Source organism: Perognathus longimembris, chromosome 17, assembly GCF_023159225.1.
Source record: "Perognathus longimembris pacificus isolate PPM17 chromosome 17, ASM2315922v1, whole genome shotgun sequence".
Taxonomy (NCBI): domain Eukaryota; kingdom Metazoa; phylum Chordata; class Mammalia; order Rodentia; family Heteromyidae; genus Perognathus; species Perognathus longimembris.
The window spans coordinates 15,628,912-15,647,938 of record NC_063177.1 but is presented as its reverse complement, the minus strand read 5'-3'; the positions used below and the strand labels follow the sequence as shown (position 1 = coordinate 15,647,938).

Sequence of the window (19,027 nt, the reverse complement as noted above, 5' to 3'; positions counted from 1 at the left end):
CCAACATGGGGGCTTCCCTTAATGTTTGCTTCTTCATTTGCCTCCAAATTAATGACCATCTTGATTTTTCCAGGCCTCTCAAATGATTGTGTCCTATGACGAGCATGATGTGAACAACACGTTCAAGTTTGGGGTCATTTATCAAAAAGCAAGGCAGGTAAGCAGGACAAATCTCACATGGTTGCTCTCAATTTTTCACTTGGGACTTCCCCCTCCATCTCCCCTCCCCCCCCGCCAACCTCCCCACTACCATCAGCAATAGCATCTAAAGGAGATTCTTAAACATTCTCAGTGATCGCAGTACAAGTATGAATCGGACTGGAAAGAGCAGAGTCTTCAAGAAATGTTACTCCTTACCAAAAGGCCTGTGATGGTGGTGTAAGTTTCCATACAGGAAGGACTAACCCTCCCTGCTGTTGAGGCTTCTGTTTGTCTATGAGGAGGGGCAGGGGAAAGCTCTCTCCTTGCTCATCATTTTCCAGTCTTTAGGGGGATGTCATGTTAGTAGTTTGAAATCAGCCATGGTAGAAGTATTTACCCCCACGGACAGTGAGAAAGATTTTCTCTTTTGAAAATTTGTTATTATTTGAACACCATCACTGCCCTCTTCCATCTCATGTAATTCTTTGGGGCTCATTGGCCCAAATAATGTTTCTCAGATTGTAATTCTGTGAGACCCGGGTTGGTGAAGCACTGTCTGTTGTGTAGAAATGTTTCAAATGCCCTAAGAATGCCTTAGCTACAGACACCTATAACTTCTTTATTTTTATTTGTTTTTGTTTGCCAGTCCTGAGCACTGTCTCTGTCTTCTTTTTGCTCGAGGCTAGCACTCTACCACTTGAGTCACAGTGCCACTTCTGGCTTTTTCTATATATGTGGTGCTGAGGAATTGAACCCAGGGCTTCATGTATGCAAGGCAAGCACTCTACCACTAGGCTAAATTCCCAGCCCACCTATAACTTCTTTGGATGCAGTGTTTTTCCTATGTTTATTGGACCACAAACTTCCCATCTTCTCTACTTATTTGCTACAATGAACATTAATTAGCATTCTGTGCAGAATGATCAGGTAAATGTACTGATGTCACCCTGAATAGGTTGTATAGGAATCATTCAAGAGCCAGGCATGGCATATATATTTGATTGTCATGTAAATGAGCAAATGAATGAAAATCCAATATGATCTGTGGAGTTTTGTTATTTTTGCGTGATCAACCATTTCTTTTTTTTGTAATTTATTTATTAATTAAACAAAAAATTTTTGACAAGGTGTTGTGCAAAAAGGGTACAGTTACATAGTAGGGCAGTGTGTACATTTCTTGTGATATCTTACACCCTGTTTTTCTTTCCCTTTCCTAGGTCAGTTAGACATATATATAATACACAATGTACCAAGAACATATACAGTAGCCACGTGGCCTACGCCAAAGAAAATTCACTTAGGGCTTTAAATGTAATGTCGACATTAAACAATATGTTGACAGTAGTCTTATATGAACGTATATACATAGCTTTTGAGCTATTGTATTCCACTGAGAGGTCAATTTTTGACCTTTATATGTTGAGTAGTTGTTTGGTTTAATTACATAATGTTGGGTCGCTGACCCAATCCTGTGGGAAATACCATTTGACAAGCAGTTTTTGGTTTCACAGACCTGGTCTCTACTGTCTCCCCGTCACCCGATCTTAACAGTCATATATCAGGGAGATCATGCCCCTTTGTTTTCTGTGTTCTAGGCTTGTCTCGCTCAAAATTATTTGTTCAAGTTCTGACCATTTCCCTGTGAATAACAATATTTCACCATTCCTAATCGCTGTGCAGTATTCCATTGTGTATAGGTACCATATTTTTTGGATCCATTCATCTGTGGAGGGGCTTCTGGGTTGATTCCATATTTTTGCTATTGTGAATTGTGCAGCGATAAACATGGAAGTGCAAATGTCTTTTTGATATCTTGGGACCTGCTGTTCAGGATAGATGCCTAGGAGTGGTATGGCTGGGTCATAGGGTAGGTCTATATTGAGCTTTTTGAGAAACCTCCATACTGTTCTCCAAAGTGGTTGTACTAATTTGCGCTCCCACCAACAATGAAGAAGGGTTCCTCTTTCCCCGCACCCGCTCCAGCATTTGTTGTTGCCTGAGTTCAGAGTATAGGCCATTCTAACTGGGGTGAGGTGGTATCTCAGGGTTGTTTTTATTTGCATTTCCTTTACTACCAGGGATGTTGAACATTTCCTCATATGTTTCTTTGCCATTTTTATCTCTTCTCTTGTGAAGTCTCTCTTTAGCTCCTTTGCCCATTTCCTAATTGGTTTACTGGGCTTGGAGGGGCTTAGTTTTTTGAGTTCTCTGTAGATGACAGATATTAGGCCTTTGTCTGTTGCTGCGCTGATAAAGATCCTTTCCCATATGGTTGGCTGTCTTTCTATTTTGGTGTCTATGTCCTTAGCTGTGCAGAACCTTTTTAATTTGTAGTAGTCCCATTGTCGAGTTTCTCCCCTATTTGTTGTGCCCCTGGGACTATATTCAGGAAGTTCCTTCCTGTGCCTATAAGTTATAGCGTCTTTCCTACTCTGTCCTTCAGTAGTTTCAAGGATTCAGGTCTGATATTGAGGTCCTTGATCCATTTTGAGTTGATCTTGGTGCATGGTGATAGGCTTGGGTCTACTTTGAGTTTTCTGCATATGGCTGCCCAGTTCTCCCAGCACCAGTAGTTGAAGAGGCTCTGTTTATTCCATTGTATGTCTTTAGCTCCTTTGTCGAATATCAGCTGACTGTAAGAGTGCGGTTTTATTTCTGGATCTTCAATTCTAATCCATTGGTCTTCAGGTCTGTTTTTATACCAATACCAGGCTGTTTTTGTTATGATGGCCCTATAGTAGAGCTTGAAGTCTGGTATTGTGATACCTCCTGCACTGCTTTTTTTGCCTAGAAATGCTTTGGCTATTCTAGGTCTTTTGCTGTTCCATATGAATTTATGGATTGGTTTCTCTATTTCAGTGAAGAATGTAACTGGGATTTTGATAGGGATTGCATTGAATTTGTATAACAATTTGGGCAATATGGCCATTTTCACTATATTGATTCTGCCTACCCATGAGCATGGAGGTCTTTCCATTTCCTTGTGTCTTCTTTGATTTCCCTTATTAGATTTTTATAGTTTTCATTAAATAGGTCCGTCACGTCCTTGGTTAGGTTGATCCCTAGGTACTTTATTATTATTATTTTTTTGGCTACTGTAAATGGAATTGTTTCCATAATTTCCTTTTCTGCTTGTACATTGCTGGTGTACAGAAAAGCTGCTGACTTTTGTGGATTGATTTTGTATCCTGCTACTTTGCCAAAATGGTTTATTAGGTGTAGGAATTTGGGGACTGAGTTTTTTGGGTCCTTCAGATATAAGATCATGTCGTGTGCGAATAGGGATAGCTTGATTTCTTCCTTGCCGATGTGGATCCCTTTGATGTCCTCCTCTTTCCTTATTGCTATGGCTAGGAATTCCAGCACTATGTTGAACAGAAGTAGGGAGAGTGGGCATCCTTGTCTTGTTCCTGAGTTTAGGGGGAATGATTTAAGTTTCTCTCCATTTAATACAATGTTAGCAGTTGGTCTGTTGTATATGGCTTTTATTGTTTTGAGGAATGTTTCATCTATTCCTGTTCTCTCCAGAGCTTTTAATAAGTATGGATGTTGTATTTTGTCAAAGGCTTTTTAGGCATCGACTGAGATAACAATGTGATTCTTGATTTTAGTTCTGCTTATGTGGTGAATTACATTGATTGATTTATGGATGTTGAACCATCCTTGTGACTGTGGGATGAAGCCTACTTGGTCATGATCTATAATTTTCTTGATCAGTTTCTGGATCCTGTTAGCTAATACTTTATCGAGGAGCTTTGCATCTGTGTTCATTAGTGATATTGGTCTGTAGTTCTCTTTTTTTGTTGGGTCTTTGCCTGGTTTGGGAATGAGTATGATATTAGCTTCATAGAATGAGTTTGGGATTTCTCCCTCTGTTTCTATTTGAGTTTGAGGAGTATTGGTATTAGCTCCTCACTAAAGGTTTTATAGAATTCGTTGGTGAATCCATCTGGGCCTGGGCTTTTCTTTGTTGGAAGGTTCTTGATTACCCCCTGTATCTTGCTGTAAGTTATTGGTTTATTTAGTTGATTTATTTCTTCTTGATTCAGTTTGGGCAGTTTGTACTTCTCTAAGAATTGATCCATTTCTGTAAAATTATTGTTTTTTAGTGAGTAGAGGTTCTGGAAATAGTTCCTTATGATTGTTTGAATATTGTGTATACTTGTTGTTATTTTTCTGGTGAAGTCCCTGATTTTATGTATATGAGTCTCTTCTTTTTTTTGTAAGTCTTGCAAGGGGTCTGTCAATTTTATTTATTTTCTCAAAGAACTAGTTTTTAGTCTTATTTATTTGTTGAATGGTCTTTCTATTTTCAATCAGATTTATCTCTTCTTTAATCTTTGTGATCTCTCTCCTCCTAGTCATTTTAGATTCAATCATTTCTTGTTTCTCCAGTTGTTTTAGTTTCATTGTGAGGTTATTCATCTGCTCTGTTTTCATTCTTTTAATGTGAGTGCTGAGGGCGATGATCTTGCCCCTCAGTACTGCCTTAGCTGTGTCCCATAGGTTTCTTTGTGATGCATTTTCATTGTCATTGTGGCTTGTGAATTTGTTAATTTCATCTATAATTTGGTCTGTGGCCCAAGTGTTGGATAACAGTGTAGGGTTTAGCCTCCAAGAATGTGTATAGCCTCTGTGGTAACCATTGTTATTGACGGTTACCTTTAATCCACTGTGGTCAGATATAATACATGGGATGACCTCAATACTTTTGTATTTGCTGAGGTTCTTTGTGTGGGCTATGACATGGTCTATTTTGGAGTATGATCCATGGGCTGCTGAGAAGAAGGTGTATTGGGTCTCTGTAGGGTGGAAGATTCTGTATAAATCTGTCAGATCCATATGGGATATGGTGTTACTTAGGTCCTCAGCTCCCTTGCTAATCCTCTGGGTGTTGGATCTGTCTCTTGGAGAGAGGGGGGTATTACAGTCACCCATTATGATTGTGTTTGGGTCTATCTTGTTCTGTAATTCTGTGAGAATTTGCTTGACATATGTAGGGCCTCTTTTGTTCGGTGAGTATACATTTATCACCGTGATGTCTTGATTCTGGATTTTTCCTTGAATTATAATATAGTGCCCTTCTTTTTGAGTTGATTTTAATGAGAAGTCCAGCTTGTCTGAAATCAGGATGGCTACTCCTGCCGTTTTGGTAGGTGCGTTTGCTTGGAAGATCTTGCTCCATCCTTTCATTCGGAGCCTGTTTTTGTCCCTTGCTGTAAGGTGGGTCTCTTGTACACAACAGATGACAACTTTTTGTTTGCGGATCCATTTTGCCAGTCTGCTCCTCTTTATTGGAGAGTTTATGCCGTTTATATTGAAAGAGATCAAGGATAAGAATGTTTTTTTCTCCTTCCATTTTCTTGTTGGGCTGTTTATCCTCTTTTTTTTTTTCTTGTCTTTAGTGAGCTGCTCTTTCTGTTGGGCTCTGGCTATTGTAGTTTCTTTCTGTTTCTGTCTGTGTATCCTGTACGATTTCTGTTGGGTGGGATTCCCCTCTTAGAATTCGCTATAGGGCTGGTTTTTTATTCACATACTCCTTTAGATCTATGCTATGGAAAGATCTGGTTTTCCCCTCGAATATGAACTCCAGCTTCGCTGGATATTTTATTCTCGGTTGGCAGTGGTTGGCCTGTAGGACTTGGATGGTGTTCTTCCATTCTCTTAGCACATGGTAGGTTTGTGTGGAGAGGTCTGCTGTTATTTGGATCCTCTTCCCATTGTAATAAATTTCTTTCTTCGCTTTGGCTGAATTCAAAATTTGCTCTTTATTCTTGAGGTCTGAAGTCTTGAATATTATGTGCCTTGGCGTGGCTTTTCTAGGATCTAGTCTGCCAGGTGTCCTATAGGCTTTGGTTACCTGGATGGGGTCCCTTGTGAGATTGGGGAAGTTTTCTGCAATAACTTTATTGAAAATATGTTGAAGCCCTCTGCTCTGGTATTCAGCTCCTTCTTCTATTCCAATTATGCACAAATTATATCTCTTGTCTTTGTCCACTAGCTCCTGGATTAGTCTGCCCTGGAGCTTTACCGTTTCTTGGAGTGTGGTAATTTTCTGGTTCTTTTCGGCTGCATCATCGTCCAAGAGAGAGATTCTGGCTTCAATATGGTCAATTCTTTGTGCTGTGGATTCAAGTGTGGAGTGTATGGATGTCAGAGAGCTATTTATGGTTGCCAGATCCGCTCTGATCATGGCAATTTCTTCCTTTAAAGAGTTGTATTTTAAATCTATTTTTTCATGCATTTCACTTCTCAGGATGTTAAGGTCTTCTTTAACGGAGGTTTGCATTGTGTCCATTTTTGCTTCCATTTCTTTCTTGGCTTCCTGGATGTCCTTCGAGACTTCCACTCTAAACTCCTGGAATTGTTTTCTGATTTAGTTTCTGAGGCTTTCCATCATTTCTGCTAACATAGCCTCAGTTGTTTTTTTATTCTCCATCTCCTCTTCAGTCGTGCTGCTTTTTGGAGCTGGCGAGTTGGCTTGCCCTTTGATGAAATTTGTTATATTTCTTTGTGATTTGCGCATCTGGAGATCTGTGGGTGGCTTCCCTGGTTTGGCTTTGTGCTGGTTCCCGCTGGCCCATCAGTGGGAGACTTGTTTGTGTCCTGGCTCTGGGTTTGAGTTTGGCTCTTGAACCTTACTGCCCAATGGGTGAGCGTGACCTTCTCGATTGTTGCTGAGGTGGTCACCCTCACTTGTGCCTGCTTGTGCGCTCCCGCGGGGGTTTGGGCAAGAGGTCCTCCTGCTGGGGGGCTAGCATACTGGCCCACGCTGGCCCTCCAGGGGGCGTGTGCATGTGCACTCTAGTGCTTCCTTTGGGGATGAGTTGCCCGAGTTGTTGGAGGGTGCTTGTGTTCTCTCGCAAATTTGTTGTGGGGGGACGGTATGCCTGGGCCCCTGCAGGATCAAGTGTCCAGGCGCAGGTTGGTGTCCGCAGACTCTCTGTGCCTCCGCTGTGAGGGGGCTGGGGGTGTGTTCGGGCCCAGGTGACCCTGCTGTGCTGGTGTTGCTCACCAGCGTGCCTGGGGCTTCCAAAGCCTACCAGTCCCCAGGCCCCTGCTGGGGAAGGGGCGGGACCAGTGCGGCCAGGTTCAAGTGGCTCTGCTGGGGGGGGGGGGGGTTAGGGGGTGGGATGCCTTGGCGCTGTTCCACCTCTGTTAGTTCCTGTGTCCTCCCAGAGGTCTTAGCACCACCAGCTATGGAGCTGCTTTATTCCCTCGGGGTAGGGAGGGGGAGGGAGGAGCTCTAGCTTTTTTGTAGGGTTTGGGTCTCTGCTAGAACTGGTCTCTCATTTGGGGGGTGGGTAATGGGGAACTTACTGGTCCTGGGTTGAGTGTGTGTCCCGCGCTGCTGTGGATTTTTCGGGGCTGTGGTGCTGGTGATCGGTCGTTTGGTGGTGGCGGCCCCGGCTCTCCCCATCTGCACCTCGGGTTCCCCTACTGCTTACGTCTGATCCCAGCCATTCGGTCCCCGCACCTCCGGTCCTTTGCTGCTGCCGTCTGTCTCTGCGGTCTGCACTCCGGGGTCCGTGGAGCTCTTGCTGTCTGGGCTCCGTGCTCCTGGCGTGACTTTTCGGCAGTCGGTTTGTTGGCACCGGGTCCCCTTTCCTAGCCTGGCCCTGTTTGGGCCAGGGTCGGCGGGTGGGGGGGGGGTACCCCGGAGATTTTCCAGGTCCGTGCAGGTTATAGGCTCTTCTTTTTTTGTTCTTTTTCGTTTCCTGCATTTCTCTGTTGCTTCTGGATGCTGGGTTTGCTGGGTTCTTGATGGGGTGTTGGGTGCTGGAGTTCCCAGCTCGCTATTCAGTTGGAGTGAGTTGGGGTGCCTCCCTACTGTGGCGACACCATCTTCCCTCTTCTCCTGATCAATCATTTCTTTCTTAACTAGATAGTAGCTAATTTCCTTGTCTGAAAATATTAGACCACAAGAGACACATATTTTGAAGCCCTGGGTTGGATTCTTCAGCCCCACATATATAGAAAAAGCCAGGAGTGGTGCTGTGGCTCAAGTGTTAGAGTGCTAGTTTTGAGCAAAAAGAAGCCTGGCACAGTGCTCAGGCCCTGAGTTCAAGCCCCATGACTGGAGAGAGAGAGAGATGTTTGCTTAAAAGCACTAATTACACAATGAGTTTAGACTCTAAAAGACCAGTACTGATGAATATTATCATTTAAAGGATATTATTTTCACATATTACATTTAAATAAGTTTTCATACAACTTGGCTAATATCACCCCCATAATTAAAATCCTTTGCTTGTGAAATTTACCAAAACAGATCTTCTTAGGTGATTACAACCCAATGTTCCAGCAAAGTTCTAATTACTGAGCATTAACCGACCACCTCTGAGAAGGATCCTGCATGCTGTTTGTGTACCTGATGTCGTGGGAGTGGGTGGGTGGAGTGGCAGGGTAGGGGGAGATCTAAGAAGATAAATTTCTTTTTTTGAAAAACCTAGGCAGATTGTTGTTTTGAAAACCTACAGCTGGGGGACATTTTGTAGGAACATTGGTTGCATAAAAGCCCCGTGCTGGTCTTTGGGTATAAATAAGCCTCACCTAACTCTGCAGCTTGTCATGTACTGTGATAAGCACTGTGGGGGAAATGGTGATGATTAAGAGCCCCTCCTTGAGGACATGGTCAAGCACAAAGCCAATGTGACAATGACAGCCATGCCAGTAATACCAGGCTGGGCGAGAGTTCTGGAAGAGAGGCACACCCAGAACCCACGCTGGATAGCTTTTTCCATTATCTGAAGGCATTGAGCTCTCCCACACTTGGCCTTATGACCTGGAGTAGGTGGGACCCTGGGGTAGATGCACAGTGACTCTGTGGCATGCAGAAGAATAGGGATTAGTAAACTTTTGCTAGGAAGGGCCAGATAGTTAATTTAAAAAAAAAAAAAAAGACTAGCTGGGATTTGGGGTTTCGGTCACAATTACTTTTTGTTTGCCTTTGTAGTACAAAGGCATCCATAAGTAATAGGTGAGTGTCCATGCCTATGTTTTAATAAAACTTTATTTGTAAAAACAGGAAATTAGCTAGACTTAGCCCATGGGCCATAGTTTGCTAACGCTGCCCAATAGCCTTACTGAACCTCTGACCTTCAGAGGTCACACCAATGATCCAGAGAGCATTGTGTCATAGGTCACGGGTATAATTTTTCCCTTTTTTTTTTTTTTTGGCCAGTCCTGGGCCTTGGACTCAGGGCCTGAGCACTGTCCCTGGCTTCCTTTTTGCTCAAGGCTAGCACTCTGCCACTTGAGCCACAGCGCCACTTCTGGCCATTTTCTGTATATGTGGTACTGGGGAATCGAACCCAGGGCCTCATGTATACGAGGCAAGCTCTCTTGCCACTAGGCCATATCCCCAGCCCCCTATAATTTTTCCCTTTTAAAAAATATATATTTTTATCCTGGAGTTTGAACTCAGCCTTGGGTTGCTAGGCAGGTGTTCTATTGCTGAGTCACACTTCTAGTCACATTGTTACAATTTTCATCGCATCCATACTATTAACTACTAACCTTTTTCTCTGTACAGTAGATACATACCTGTAATTTTAGCTGCTCAAGAGGATGAGATCTGGGATTGTAGTTCAAAGCCAACCCTGGCAGAAAAATCTGCAAGACTCTTATCTCTAGCCACTGAAAAGCTGTAAGTGGAGCTGTGGCTTAACTGGTGGAGTGCCAGCCTTCAGCAGAAAAAGCTAAGGGATAGCACTCAGGCCTCAAGTTTAAGCCCCAGCATTGGCACCAAAAAAATAAAAATAAATAAATAAATAAAATAAAAAGAAAGGAAAAAATGGAAACTTAAGTTTGTTTTCAGGCTTTCTTGCTTGGGATTGAACCCAGGACTTGTGCATCCTAGACAAGTGCTGTACCACTTAGCTATTTCTCAAGCCCTTAGTATATTTAGTTAGTTTTTGTTTTCTTGAGACAATATGTGATAGTCCAAAGTGGTCTAAAACTTTTTATGTAGCCCAGCATGGCCTTGAACTTGTGATTCTCCTGCCTTAGCCTCCCACATGCTGGGATTACAAGTGTATAACACCTCAACCAACTAGTGCATTTGTATATATGTATGTATGTATGTATGTATGTATGTATATATTGTGGATCCGGGGCTTGAAATCAGGGCTGGGAAAGTAATTTTTGCTTAAGGCTAGTGCTCTACCACTTTGAGCCACAGCACCACTTCCAGTTTTCTGGTGGTAAATTGGAGGTAAGTCTCACAGGTTTAACTACGTGGGCTGGCTTCAAACCGTGATCCTCAGATCTCAGCCTCCTGAGTAGCTAGGCTTACAGGCTTGAGCCACGAGCACCTGGCTAATTTACTTATTTATTTATATTTTTATCGTGCATTTGTTTTAAAGGGAAACTCTAGATCAGTATCTTAACTGGAAAACCAGTGTCACTTGCCACGAAGTGAAGTAATTCTGAAAAGAAATTCTAAAAACAAAGCTATTGTCATCCACTAAATTGGGTTGTCTGTTGAACGTTTGGAACCTGAGGTCCACTTTCATTCATTATAGCGTTAGATAAAGCACCTGTTTAGCATGAAGGAGGCCCTAGATTCTATTCCTGCTGTGACCCATAAGAATAGCAGGAATTAAGGAGGTGTGGAAGAACTTCCTGGGGGGGCTGGGAATATGGCCTAGTGGCAAGAGTGCTCACCTCCTATACATGAAGCCCTGGGTTTGATTCCCCAGCACCACATATATAGAAAATGGCCAGAAGTGGTGCTGTGGCTCAAGTGGCAGAGTGCTAGCCTTGAGCGGGAAGAAGCCAGGGACAGTGCTCAGGCCCTGAGTCCAAGCCCCAGGACTGGCAAAAAAAAAAAAAAAAGAAAGAACTTCCTGGTAGAGATTTCATCCTTGAAGCAATTAGAAAAAAAACCCATAAAAATAATAATAAAGTGCAGCCTTCTTTGCAGTCTATGCATGTTTGCAGATCCTCCTGCGGTTTGCAGATCCTCTACTGTGGAGAGAGCTTGTCTATCAGATGGGACCAGTCCATGTTTTAAGTCTATTGTTGTTTGCAGAGCTTGCTACTGTTCTTAGCTTTTCCATTTAACTTTTAAACTTTTTAGTTTCAGATATTGGTAGACTCATCTATAATTATAAAATTATACAGGGAGACGTGGTATGTGTTTTACCTGGAAGTCATGTCTTGTAAGAACACAAGATCACAGGCAGGAGATGGAAATGGACACAACCCACAGAGCTTATTCAGGTTTCCTCAGTATCCATGGGCATATTTGTGGGTGTGTCTTATGTGTGCTTCCTTCTGTGTCACTTTATCCCTGTGTAGGTTTCATAGTCAGAAGCAGAAGACTTCTGAGACTATAGATAGAGCTCCCTGCAGCCCTCCTGTATCTGCTGTCCTTTCCCCTGGCAGCCATGAATAAAAAACTTTACTTGCAGATACTATAGAAATGCAAGCATGAAGCATAACTTTCAGGATTGCTTTTTTCTTGCTGAACAGATTCATCCATGTTCTCAAGAGTGTCACTCATTTTATTTTGTTATTGCTGAATAGTATTACATGGTATACCCATGATGTGGTTTACTTATTCATTCACCATTTATTCATTCAAGGACATCTGGGTTGTTTCCAGCTCTTGGCTATCATGAACAGAACGACAATGAAAGTTTGCACACAGGCTTTGGTTTTACTTGATCTCTGTTTTCACTGCTTTGGGATACATGCCTAGGGGTACAATGGCTAGTTGTTTGGTAATTCTATGTCTAGTTTTGTAAGAAACTGCCAAACTCCTTTCTCAAGTGGTTTCTCCCCACTACTTGTCGTTGTAAGAGTTTCTCTACATTCTGTCCAGATGTGGCTTGTTGTTAGTGTGTGCGCGTGTGTGTGTGCGCATGCACATGTGTGCTAGTACTAGGGCTTAAATTCAGGATGTGTCTACTGTCCCTGAGCTTTTTTGCTCAAGGCTAGCACTGTACCATTTCAGCCACAGTTTCACTTTTGATTTATTTGAAGATTATTGGAAATACTTTCCTGCTGAGGCTGGCTTCAAGCTGCAACCCTCAGATCCCAGCTTCCTGAGTAGCTAGGATTACAGGCGGGAGCCACCAGTGCCTGGCTGTCATTATTGTTAGTCTTAGTCTTTAGACATTCTTATACACATGTGGTGATATCTCATGATTTTAATTTGCATTTCTCTAATGATTAGTGATGTTGAACATCTTTACACATGTATATCCTCTTAGGTGAAATGTCTACTGATGATTTTCTAATTAAAATTATTTCTTACTGTTGAGTTAATTTTAAAATAAGAACTTTATTGACATAATTCTCATGTCATGCAGTTCACAAGTTTGTGAGTTATATCTTCATAAGGTGGATTCATTAACTGTCTAGTTCCAGAACATTTTGTCCTTCTCAAAAGTGGAAGCAAAGGCTACGCGGCCTTTTGTGTCAGCCTTGCACGTAGCAGATAGTTTCCATCTCTGTCATAGATACATTAGCACTTTATTCCTTATTTATGTTCAAATAATATTCCATTGTATGACTGTACCACCTGTTTACCCCATTCATCAGTTGCTGGAGATTTGGGTGTTTTCTGCTCATGGGTGGCTTTGGTTAGTATTGTGACTGATAGCCATGTATGAGAATTTTGGTGCAGATGTATGTTTTCCTTTCTCGTGGGTGTATGTCTGGGAGAAGAATTGCTGGGTAATATGGTAACTCCACATTTTGTCTTTTTTTTTTTTTTTTTTTTTTTTTGCCAGTCCTGGGCCTTGGACTCAGGGCCTGAGCACTGTCCCTGGCTTCTTCCCGCTCAAGGCTAGCACTCTGCCACTTGAGCCACAGCGCCGCTTCTGGCCGTTTTCCGTATATGTGGTGCTGGGGAATCGAACCTAGGGCCTCGTGTATCCGAGGCAGGCACTCTTGCCGCTAGGCTATATCCCCAGCCCCCACATTTTGTCTTTTGAGGATCTGCTAGACTGTTTCCCAAAGGAACTGTGTCACTTTCCATTCCCATCAGCAATGCATGAAGGTTCTGATTTCTCCCCCAAATCACCCACACTTTTGATTACATTTCTTTTTTATTTTACTCCTCATAGTGAGTGTGAAGTGGGATCTCATTGTGTTTTTGTTTACTCTGGAGCTTTGAGATTGCTTTATATATTCTTGATCCTAATTCTTTGTTGGAAACCCAACTACCAATTTTTCATTTATATATCATGTTTTTGGTATCTTTGCTCAAGTAGAAAGGTTTCATTGCCAAGTGTCATAGCTCACATCTGTAACCCCAGCAACTGGGGAGTCAGAGACTGTATCTTGAGTTGAATCCAACTGGGGCAAAAAGTTAGTGAGACCCCTTCTGAACCAATAGCTAGGAGTGGTGATGTGTGCCTGTAATCCCAGCTGTGCCGGAAGCATAAATAGGAAGATTATGGTCCAGGCTGATCTAGGCAAAAACTCATGAAGCTACTTAGAAAAATAATTAAAAAGGGCTGGGACATGGGCTCAAATGGTAGAGCACTTGCCTAGCAAGTGCAGTGTTCTGAATTCAAACCCCAGTACTATACACATTTTTTCTTTTTCTTTTCTTTTTTTATTTTTTTTACTAAAATAAGAAAAAGAAAAGGTCTTATCATTTAGGTCCAAGGCTCCAGCATTAATGAATAATCCTTTGTTAATCTTCCTTCTGACTGAAGAAAGATATGGGGAATGGATTGGGAGACAGGGAAGAAGAAACCAAGTGACAGAGATTTAGAAAATCCTATATCTTCGCTTGGCACCAAGAAGGTTTATTATTTAGTAGTACTGGGATTTGAACTCAGGGTCTTCTGCTTGCTTTGCAGATGATCAACCACTTAGCCATCTCTCCAATCCCAAGAAGGTATTTCCTAACTCTCCTCTATTTTTCTTTCAGACCCTGGAGGAGGAGCTGTTTGGAAACAACGAGGAGAGCCCAGCTTTCAAGGAGTTCTTGGACCTGCTGGGGGACACCATCACACTGCAGGACTTCAAAGGGTGAGTCTCAGCCAGGGGGGCTGCAGCCTACCTATGAGGCCCTGGAGGAGGTATGGGGGAGAGAGGCAGGAAGGGGAGGGGAATGGGACAGCTCTGTCCTCAAGGGAGCTTGTGAGGGTTAGACACACATCAGGATCGTGGGGCTGCTATTCAGCTTTGGATCTGTATTCCTGAAGAGCCAGCAGAGACAGAGAGGATCTAGCATGACAGGATGTCTGAGAGCATTGGCCCATAGGTGTGTGATGACTGCTGCTGCGATTACAGGTATGATTACAGGTGTGATTACAGGTGTGAGTCCCTTCGAAGTTGCTGCCCTTGAGCTTGGTCTTCCCAGTTGCCTTTGGCTCAGACTGAGAGTGAAATGAACCCACCTTTCCTACCACTCATCTCCTTGAGCTTGGGGCCTGAGCACTGTCCTTGAGCTTGTGTACTCAATACCAGCCCTCTACCACTTGAGACACAGCTCCACTTCTGGCTTTTTAGTGGTTAGGAAATAAGAATATTACATACTTTCTTGATGGAATAGCTTTGAACTGAGATTCTCTAATCTCAGCCTCCTAAGTAGCTAGGAATACAGGCATGAGCTACTAGTGCCTGGAAGATTTTCTTTTCTTTATTCTTTCATCTGTTTCCTCCCTCTCTCCCTTCACCCTCCCTCCCTCCTTCCCTTCCTCTGTCCCCTTCCTCCCTCCCTCTCTTTCCTCTCTCCTCCCTCTCTCCCTCCACCCTCCCTCCCTCCCTCCCTCCCTCCCTCCCTCCCTCCCTCCCTCCTTCCCTCCCTCCCTCTCTCCCTCCCTCCCTCCCTCCCTCCCTCCCTCCCTCCCTCCCTCCTTCCCTCCCTCCCTCTCTCCCTCCCTCCCTCCCTCCCTCCCTCCCTCCCTCCCTCCCTCCCTCCCTCCCTCCCTCCCTCCCTCCCTTGCTTTTGTGTCAGTACTGGGGCTCGAACTCAGGGCTTGGGCACTGTCCTTTAGCTTTTTCACCCAAGGGTGGCATGCTATCACTTGAGCCACAGCTCCACTTCTTATTTCATTTTCTGAGGAAAACCTGCAGCTGCTTTCTTGTCCCCTTGCTGAAGCCATGTTTTTACAAGGGCAGAAGCTCAGTTCCCAGAAAGGCCACGGCTCTTTCCTGCTTCTCTTTGCTGCCTGTGGGGTGTCAGCTGGAGAAGGCCGCTTCCTGGGTGCCCTTGGGCCTTCATATCAGGGGCTAGCTGAGGAGAAGTTGAACATCTGGATATTCTTGTCAACTCACCATCATCTGTGGTTGCCCCTGGCTCTGGGCTAGTGATGATTTGGATATGGTGTTTCAAGGCAAAGGCCTGTGCCCAGCCTTGGGGGCCACCTGGCAGCTCTGCTGGGCATTTGGCTGGTGTTGTGACAAGCTAAGGCTTGAAGCCTTTATCTTGATATTGGTTAGGGCCAGCACTCATCAGATCAGAAGACCACTTCTCCCTGGCTTCCTGCCTCCTGTGGTCCCCTGTCCCCAACACTCTGTCATCGCTCTCATTGCCTGCCACATGTGCTCAGGGAAGGTGGCACTGTGTTGCCACTTGGTCTCATGCTCTCCTCTCTTGTGTGGTTTTACTGGCAGTTTCCGAGGAGGCCTGGATGTGACCCACGGACAGACAGGGGCGGAGTCAGTGTACACGACCTTCCGGGACCGCGAGATCATGTTTCACGTGTCCACAAAGCTGCCATTCACTGAGGGAGATGCCCAGCAGGTACCTGGCTGAGGGAGGCTTTGGGATCTGACCAGTGGGAAACAGCAGCCTCCCTGGAGGCCAGGCATAGCTCTTGGTGGCAGAGTGTTTGTTCTGTGCAGGAGGCCAGGTTCTAGCCCTGGCACAGGGAAGAAGGAAGACCTTGAAGTTTCCCAGGCAACAAGGGGCTGGAAGGAGAGTGTACATACAGCACAGGTGGTGGTGAGGGGCACGTAGTGGAGTTGTCACAGGACAGATGTGCATCCACATGTTCCTGTCCAACATGTGGCTGCTTCCTACATACCACTTCCTACATACCTGGCCAGGACACTAGGCTTCTGGCCTTCTTCTTGTCCCAGAACATGAAGCTGTGGCTGCATGAGGACCCCTTGCCCGACTGCTTATCTGGTCTCCCACCTCATAGCCTCCAGAGCTTGGAGACTGAGCCTGTCCCTCACTTGGGGACAGGCATGAGACCTGCACCCCAGGCATTTGCCTGCTTCTCTCCCAGTGGCTCACGCCTATAATCCTAGCTGCTCTAGTGGCTAAGATCTGAGGACTGAGGTTTGAAGCCAGTCCCAGCAAACAAATCAAACAAATCCAAGAGACTCTTATCTTCAGTTAATTAGCAAAAAGCCAGAAGTAGAGCTGTAGCTCAAGTGATAGAGTGTGCCAGCCTTGAGTGAGAAAGCTAAGGGAGAGAGTGAGGCTATGAGTTCAAGCCCCAGTACAGGCAATGTACATATGATTACATGAGATGATGCTAAATGAAATGAACTCCAAGTTATTGAAATAAGTGGTTTATCATTGCTGTTATTTTCAATGTACCATGTGAAACTATGTCTTTTTCTTTTGTTTTTCTTCCCTATGGTTTTACCCCTGTTGTCACTGGTACCCTGGGTATTGTATATACATTTATCTGAACTAGGGAAGGGAAGGGGAGCATCAAAATGGAGAGGCAAAGGGTAAAAGGTGAATCAATGCAAAAGCAATATGCAACAAGACAATATGCTGTAAACCAACTGTACACGGGGAGGGGGGAGGAGGGGACTAGGGAAGAGGGAAGGCAGGGGAAAAATGAGGGAGGAGGTAACAAGTTTGATAAGAAATGTACACTGTAACCCCTCTGAACATCACCTCAAAAATAAAAAAAAACCCTGAAAAAACAAAGCGCCAACAATTATCTGCCCCCATGTTATTGTGACAACCACAAATCGACAGGGAGTTCTCTGACTCTTCTGAGCAGCTGCCAGCCCTGGCAGCCGACCCGGACACAGGTCATCCCACCTCACTCTTTGCCCCTTTGCCATCTCTGGGAAAACAAGAGGGGCAGATGGGCCTTCGTCCAAACTCAGACCGGTTTGTTTCTGAGCAGGGAGCTGGGCAGGGAGCAGTGATGTAAAATGGTAAGCATCATGCCTGGCTCCTTAGGAAAAAGGAAATTGGCAAACGAAATTACCATTTGATATTCAAATAATGACAATGACGGAATGTTCCAGAAAACAAATGGACGCAGGATTCTTTCATAAAGCCAGATTGAGTTTTCTCTCACGGTCTCACCTTTGGTCTGTGCTCCCTCACGGCCCCTGTCACCTGCTGTCCAGGCTGGGGCCATTGAGGCCCAGTGTGGGCTACTTGGGACTGTGTGCCTTGGCAGGAAGCCCCTGGCAGGGCTGAATAGAGACTAGTTTTCTCTTCAGAAGACACAGCAAGACAACTTGAGGGAAAGCATGCAGCCTGGTGCTCGGTATACAGAAGGTGGTCAGTAAATGCTAAAAGGATTGAGCATAGGGCCTGTGTGCAGTAGGTACTTCATAAAAGTCCCTCCCCCACCCCAGCTCATCGATATGTTCATCAAGACCCTGCTCTACTTCCTCCTCGTCCGGGAAGCCCTCTCAGGTTGCTTTCAGGCCCTCTGGCTTCACACTGTTCTGTCCTCGGTGCTGCCAGGCATGTTGTGTGCAGCTGCTGAATTAGTGATGGCAGGCAGCTTCAGGAGTGTTCTTGGGAGGCTTCTCCAGTGTGTGAGTTTCTCCCGGATCAGTTACAGGCTTTCCCCGGGCAAGGCCCAGCCTCACCTTTGCACGATTCTCCCTGGGGTTTCGAGTCAGGGCTCTGCATGCTGTTGAGCTCAGTAACATGCTCACTGTTACTTAATAACCCGAGTCTCTACCTCGGCTTCTCTTTCTTCTTCTTGGTTTTCTGAGGACCGGAAGAAGCTGTTCTTTGGAGAATTCAGAGATTATGTAATAATACAATGAAGACACTCCCATACTGCTCTTGTCTGCTCTCAGGATGTATGAAAGTGGCTTTGTAACAAGGAGACGCTTTTTGTTTAGCTCCAGAGGAAGAGGCACATTGGGAATGACATTGTGGCCATCATCTTCCAAGAAGAAAACACACCATTTGTTCCCGATATGATTGCCTCCAACTTCCTACATGCCTACATTGTTGTGCAGGCTGAGAGCCCGGGCACAGAGAGCCCATCCTACAAGGTAAGAACGGAGCCTATTGGAGGAAGCTGTGAGTCCACCCGCCAGAACACTAGTGCTCCTCCATGTTGGAGTTGCCATGGTTACCAGGTTTCTGGGTACTAAGTGGAAGGCATCTTCCAAGGTCGTTTCATCCACCTTGCTTTCTCCAGGCTCCAGGACATCTAACCTGAGAGTCCAGACACTCTGAGCTCTGTGTTTGGAAGCTGGCGATGCCCATGTGCTAGATGAAGGTGGAGCGGGAGGGGAGAAAGAGGAGAAGCAGAGAGGATGAGCAGGAAAGGAAAAAGGAGGTGGAAGAGGAGAGGGAGCCACCATCCTGTGGGAGACGGGAGACACTGAGGCCTGGCAATGCACCCCATGTTCTGACTTGAGCCCTGTTGGTTCCAAGGTCCTTACCACACCACAGCAATTCATGGCCATCTTCATAATGGGTTTTAGGACATGGAGTTAGGTTACTATGACATTAGCACAGACCCATATGTATTAAATCCAAAATTCACACCAGCTTGTGTGTGTGTGTGTGTGTGTGTGTGTGTGTGTGTGTGTGTGTACCAGTACTGGGGCTTGAACTCAGAGCCTGGCACTGTCTTTCACTTGAGCCAAACCTCTACTCCTGGCTTTTTTCATGTTAATGGGAGACAAGAGTCTCACAGACTTTCTGTCTGGGCTGGTTTTGAAGCTCCCTCCTCAGATCTTA

General features: G+C 44.8%; 1 protein-coding gene across 5 annotated transcripts in view; it reads left to right on the top strand.

The window, feature by feature from the left end:
- The window catches only part of Rap1gap2 (RAP1 GTPase activating protein 2), a 207,121-nt gene that overhangs the window by 166,904 nt on the left and 21,190 nt on the right, over positions 1–19,027 (top strand). For all 5 annotated transcript variants that reach the window (XR_007213665.1, XM_048365115.1, XM_048365113.1 and 2 more), the window contains 4 exons: positions 74–157; positions 14,036–14,136; positions 15,727–15,856; positions 18,175–18,330. Coding sequence is in view for 4 of the 5 variants with exons in the window: in XM_048365115.1 (XP_048221072.1) it covers positions 74–157; positions 14,036–14,136; positions 15,727–15,856; positions 18,175–18,330 (471 nt within the window). In the remaining variant the exon portion in view is untranslated. The remainder of the gene's footprint in view (positions 1–73; positions 158–14,035; positions 14,137–15,726; positions 15,857–18,174; positions 18,331–19,027) is intronic.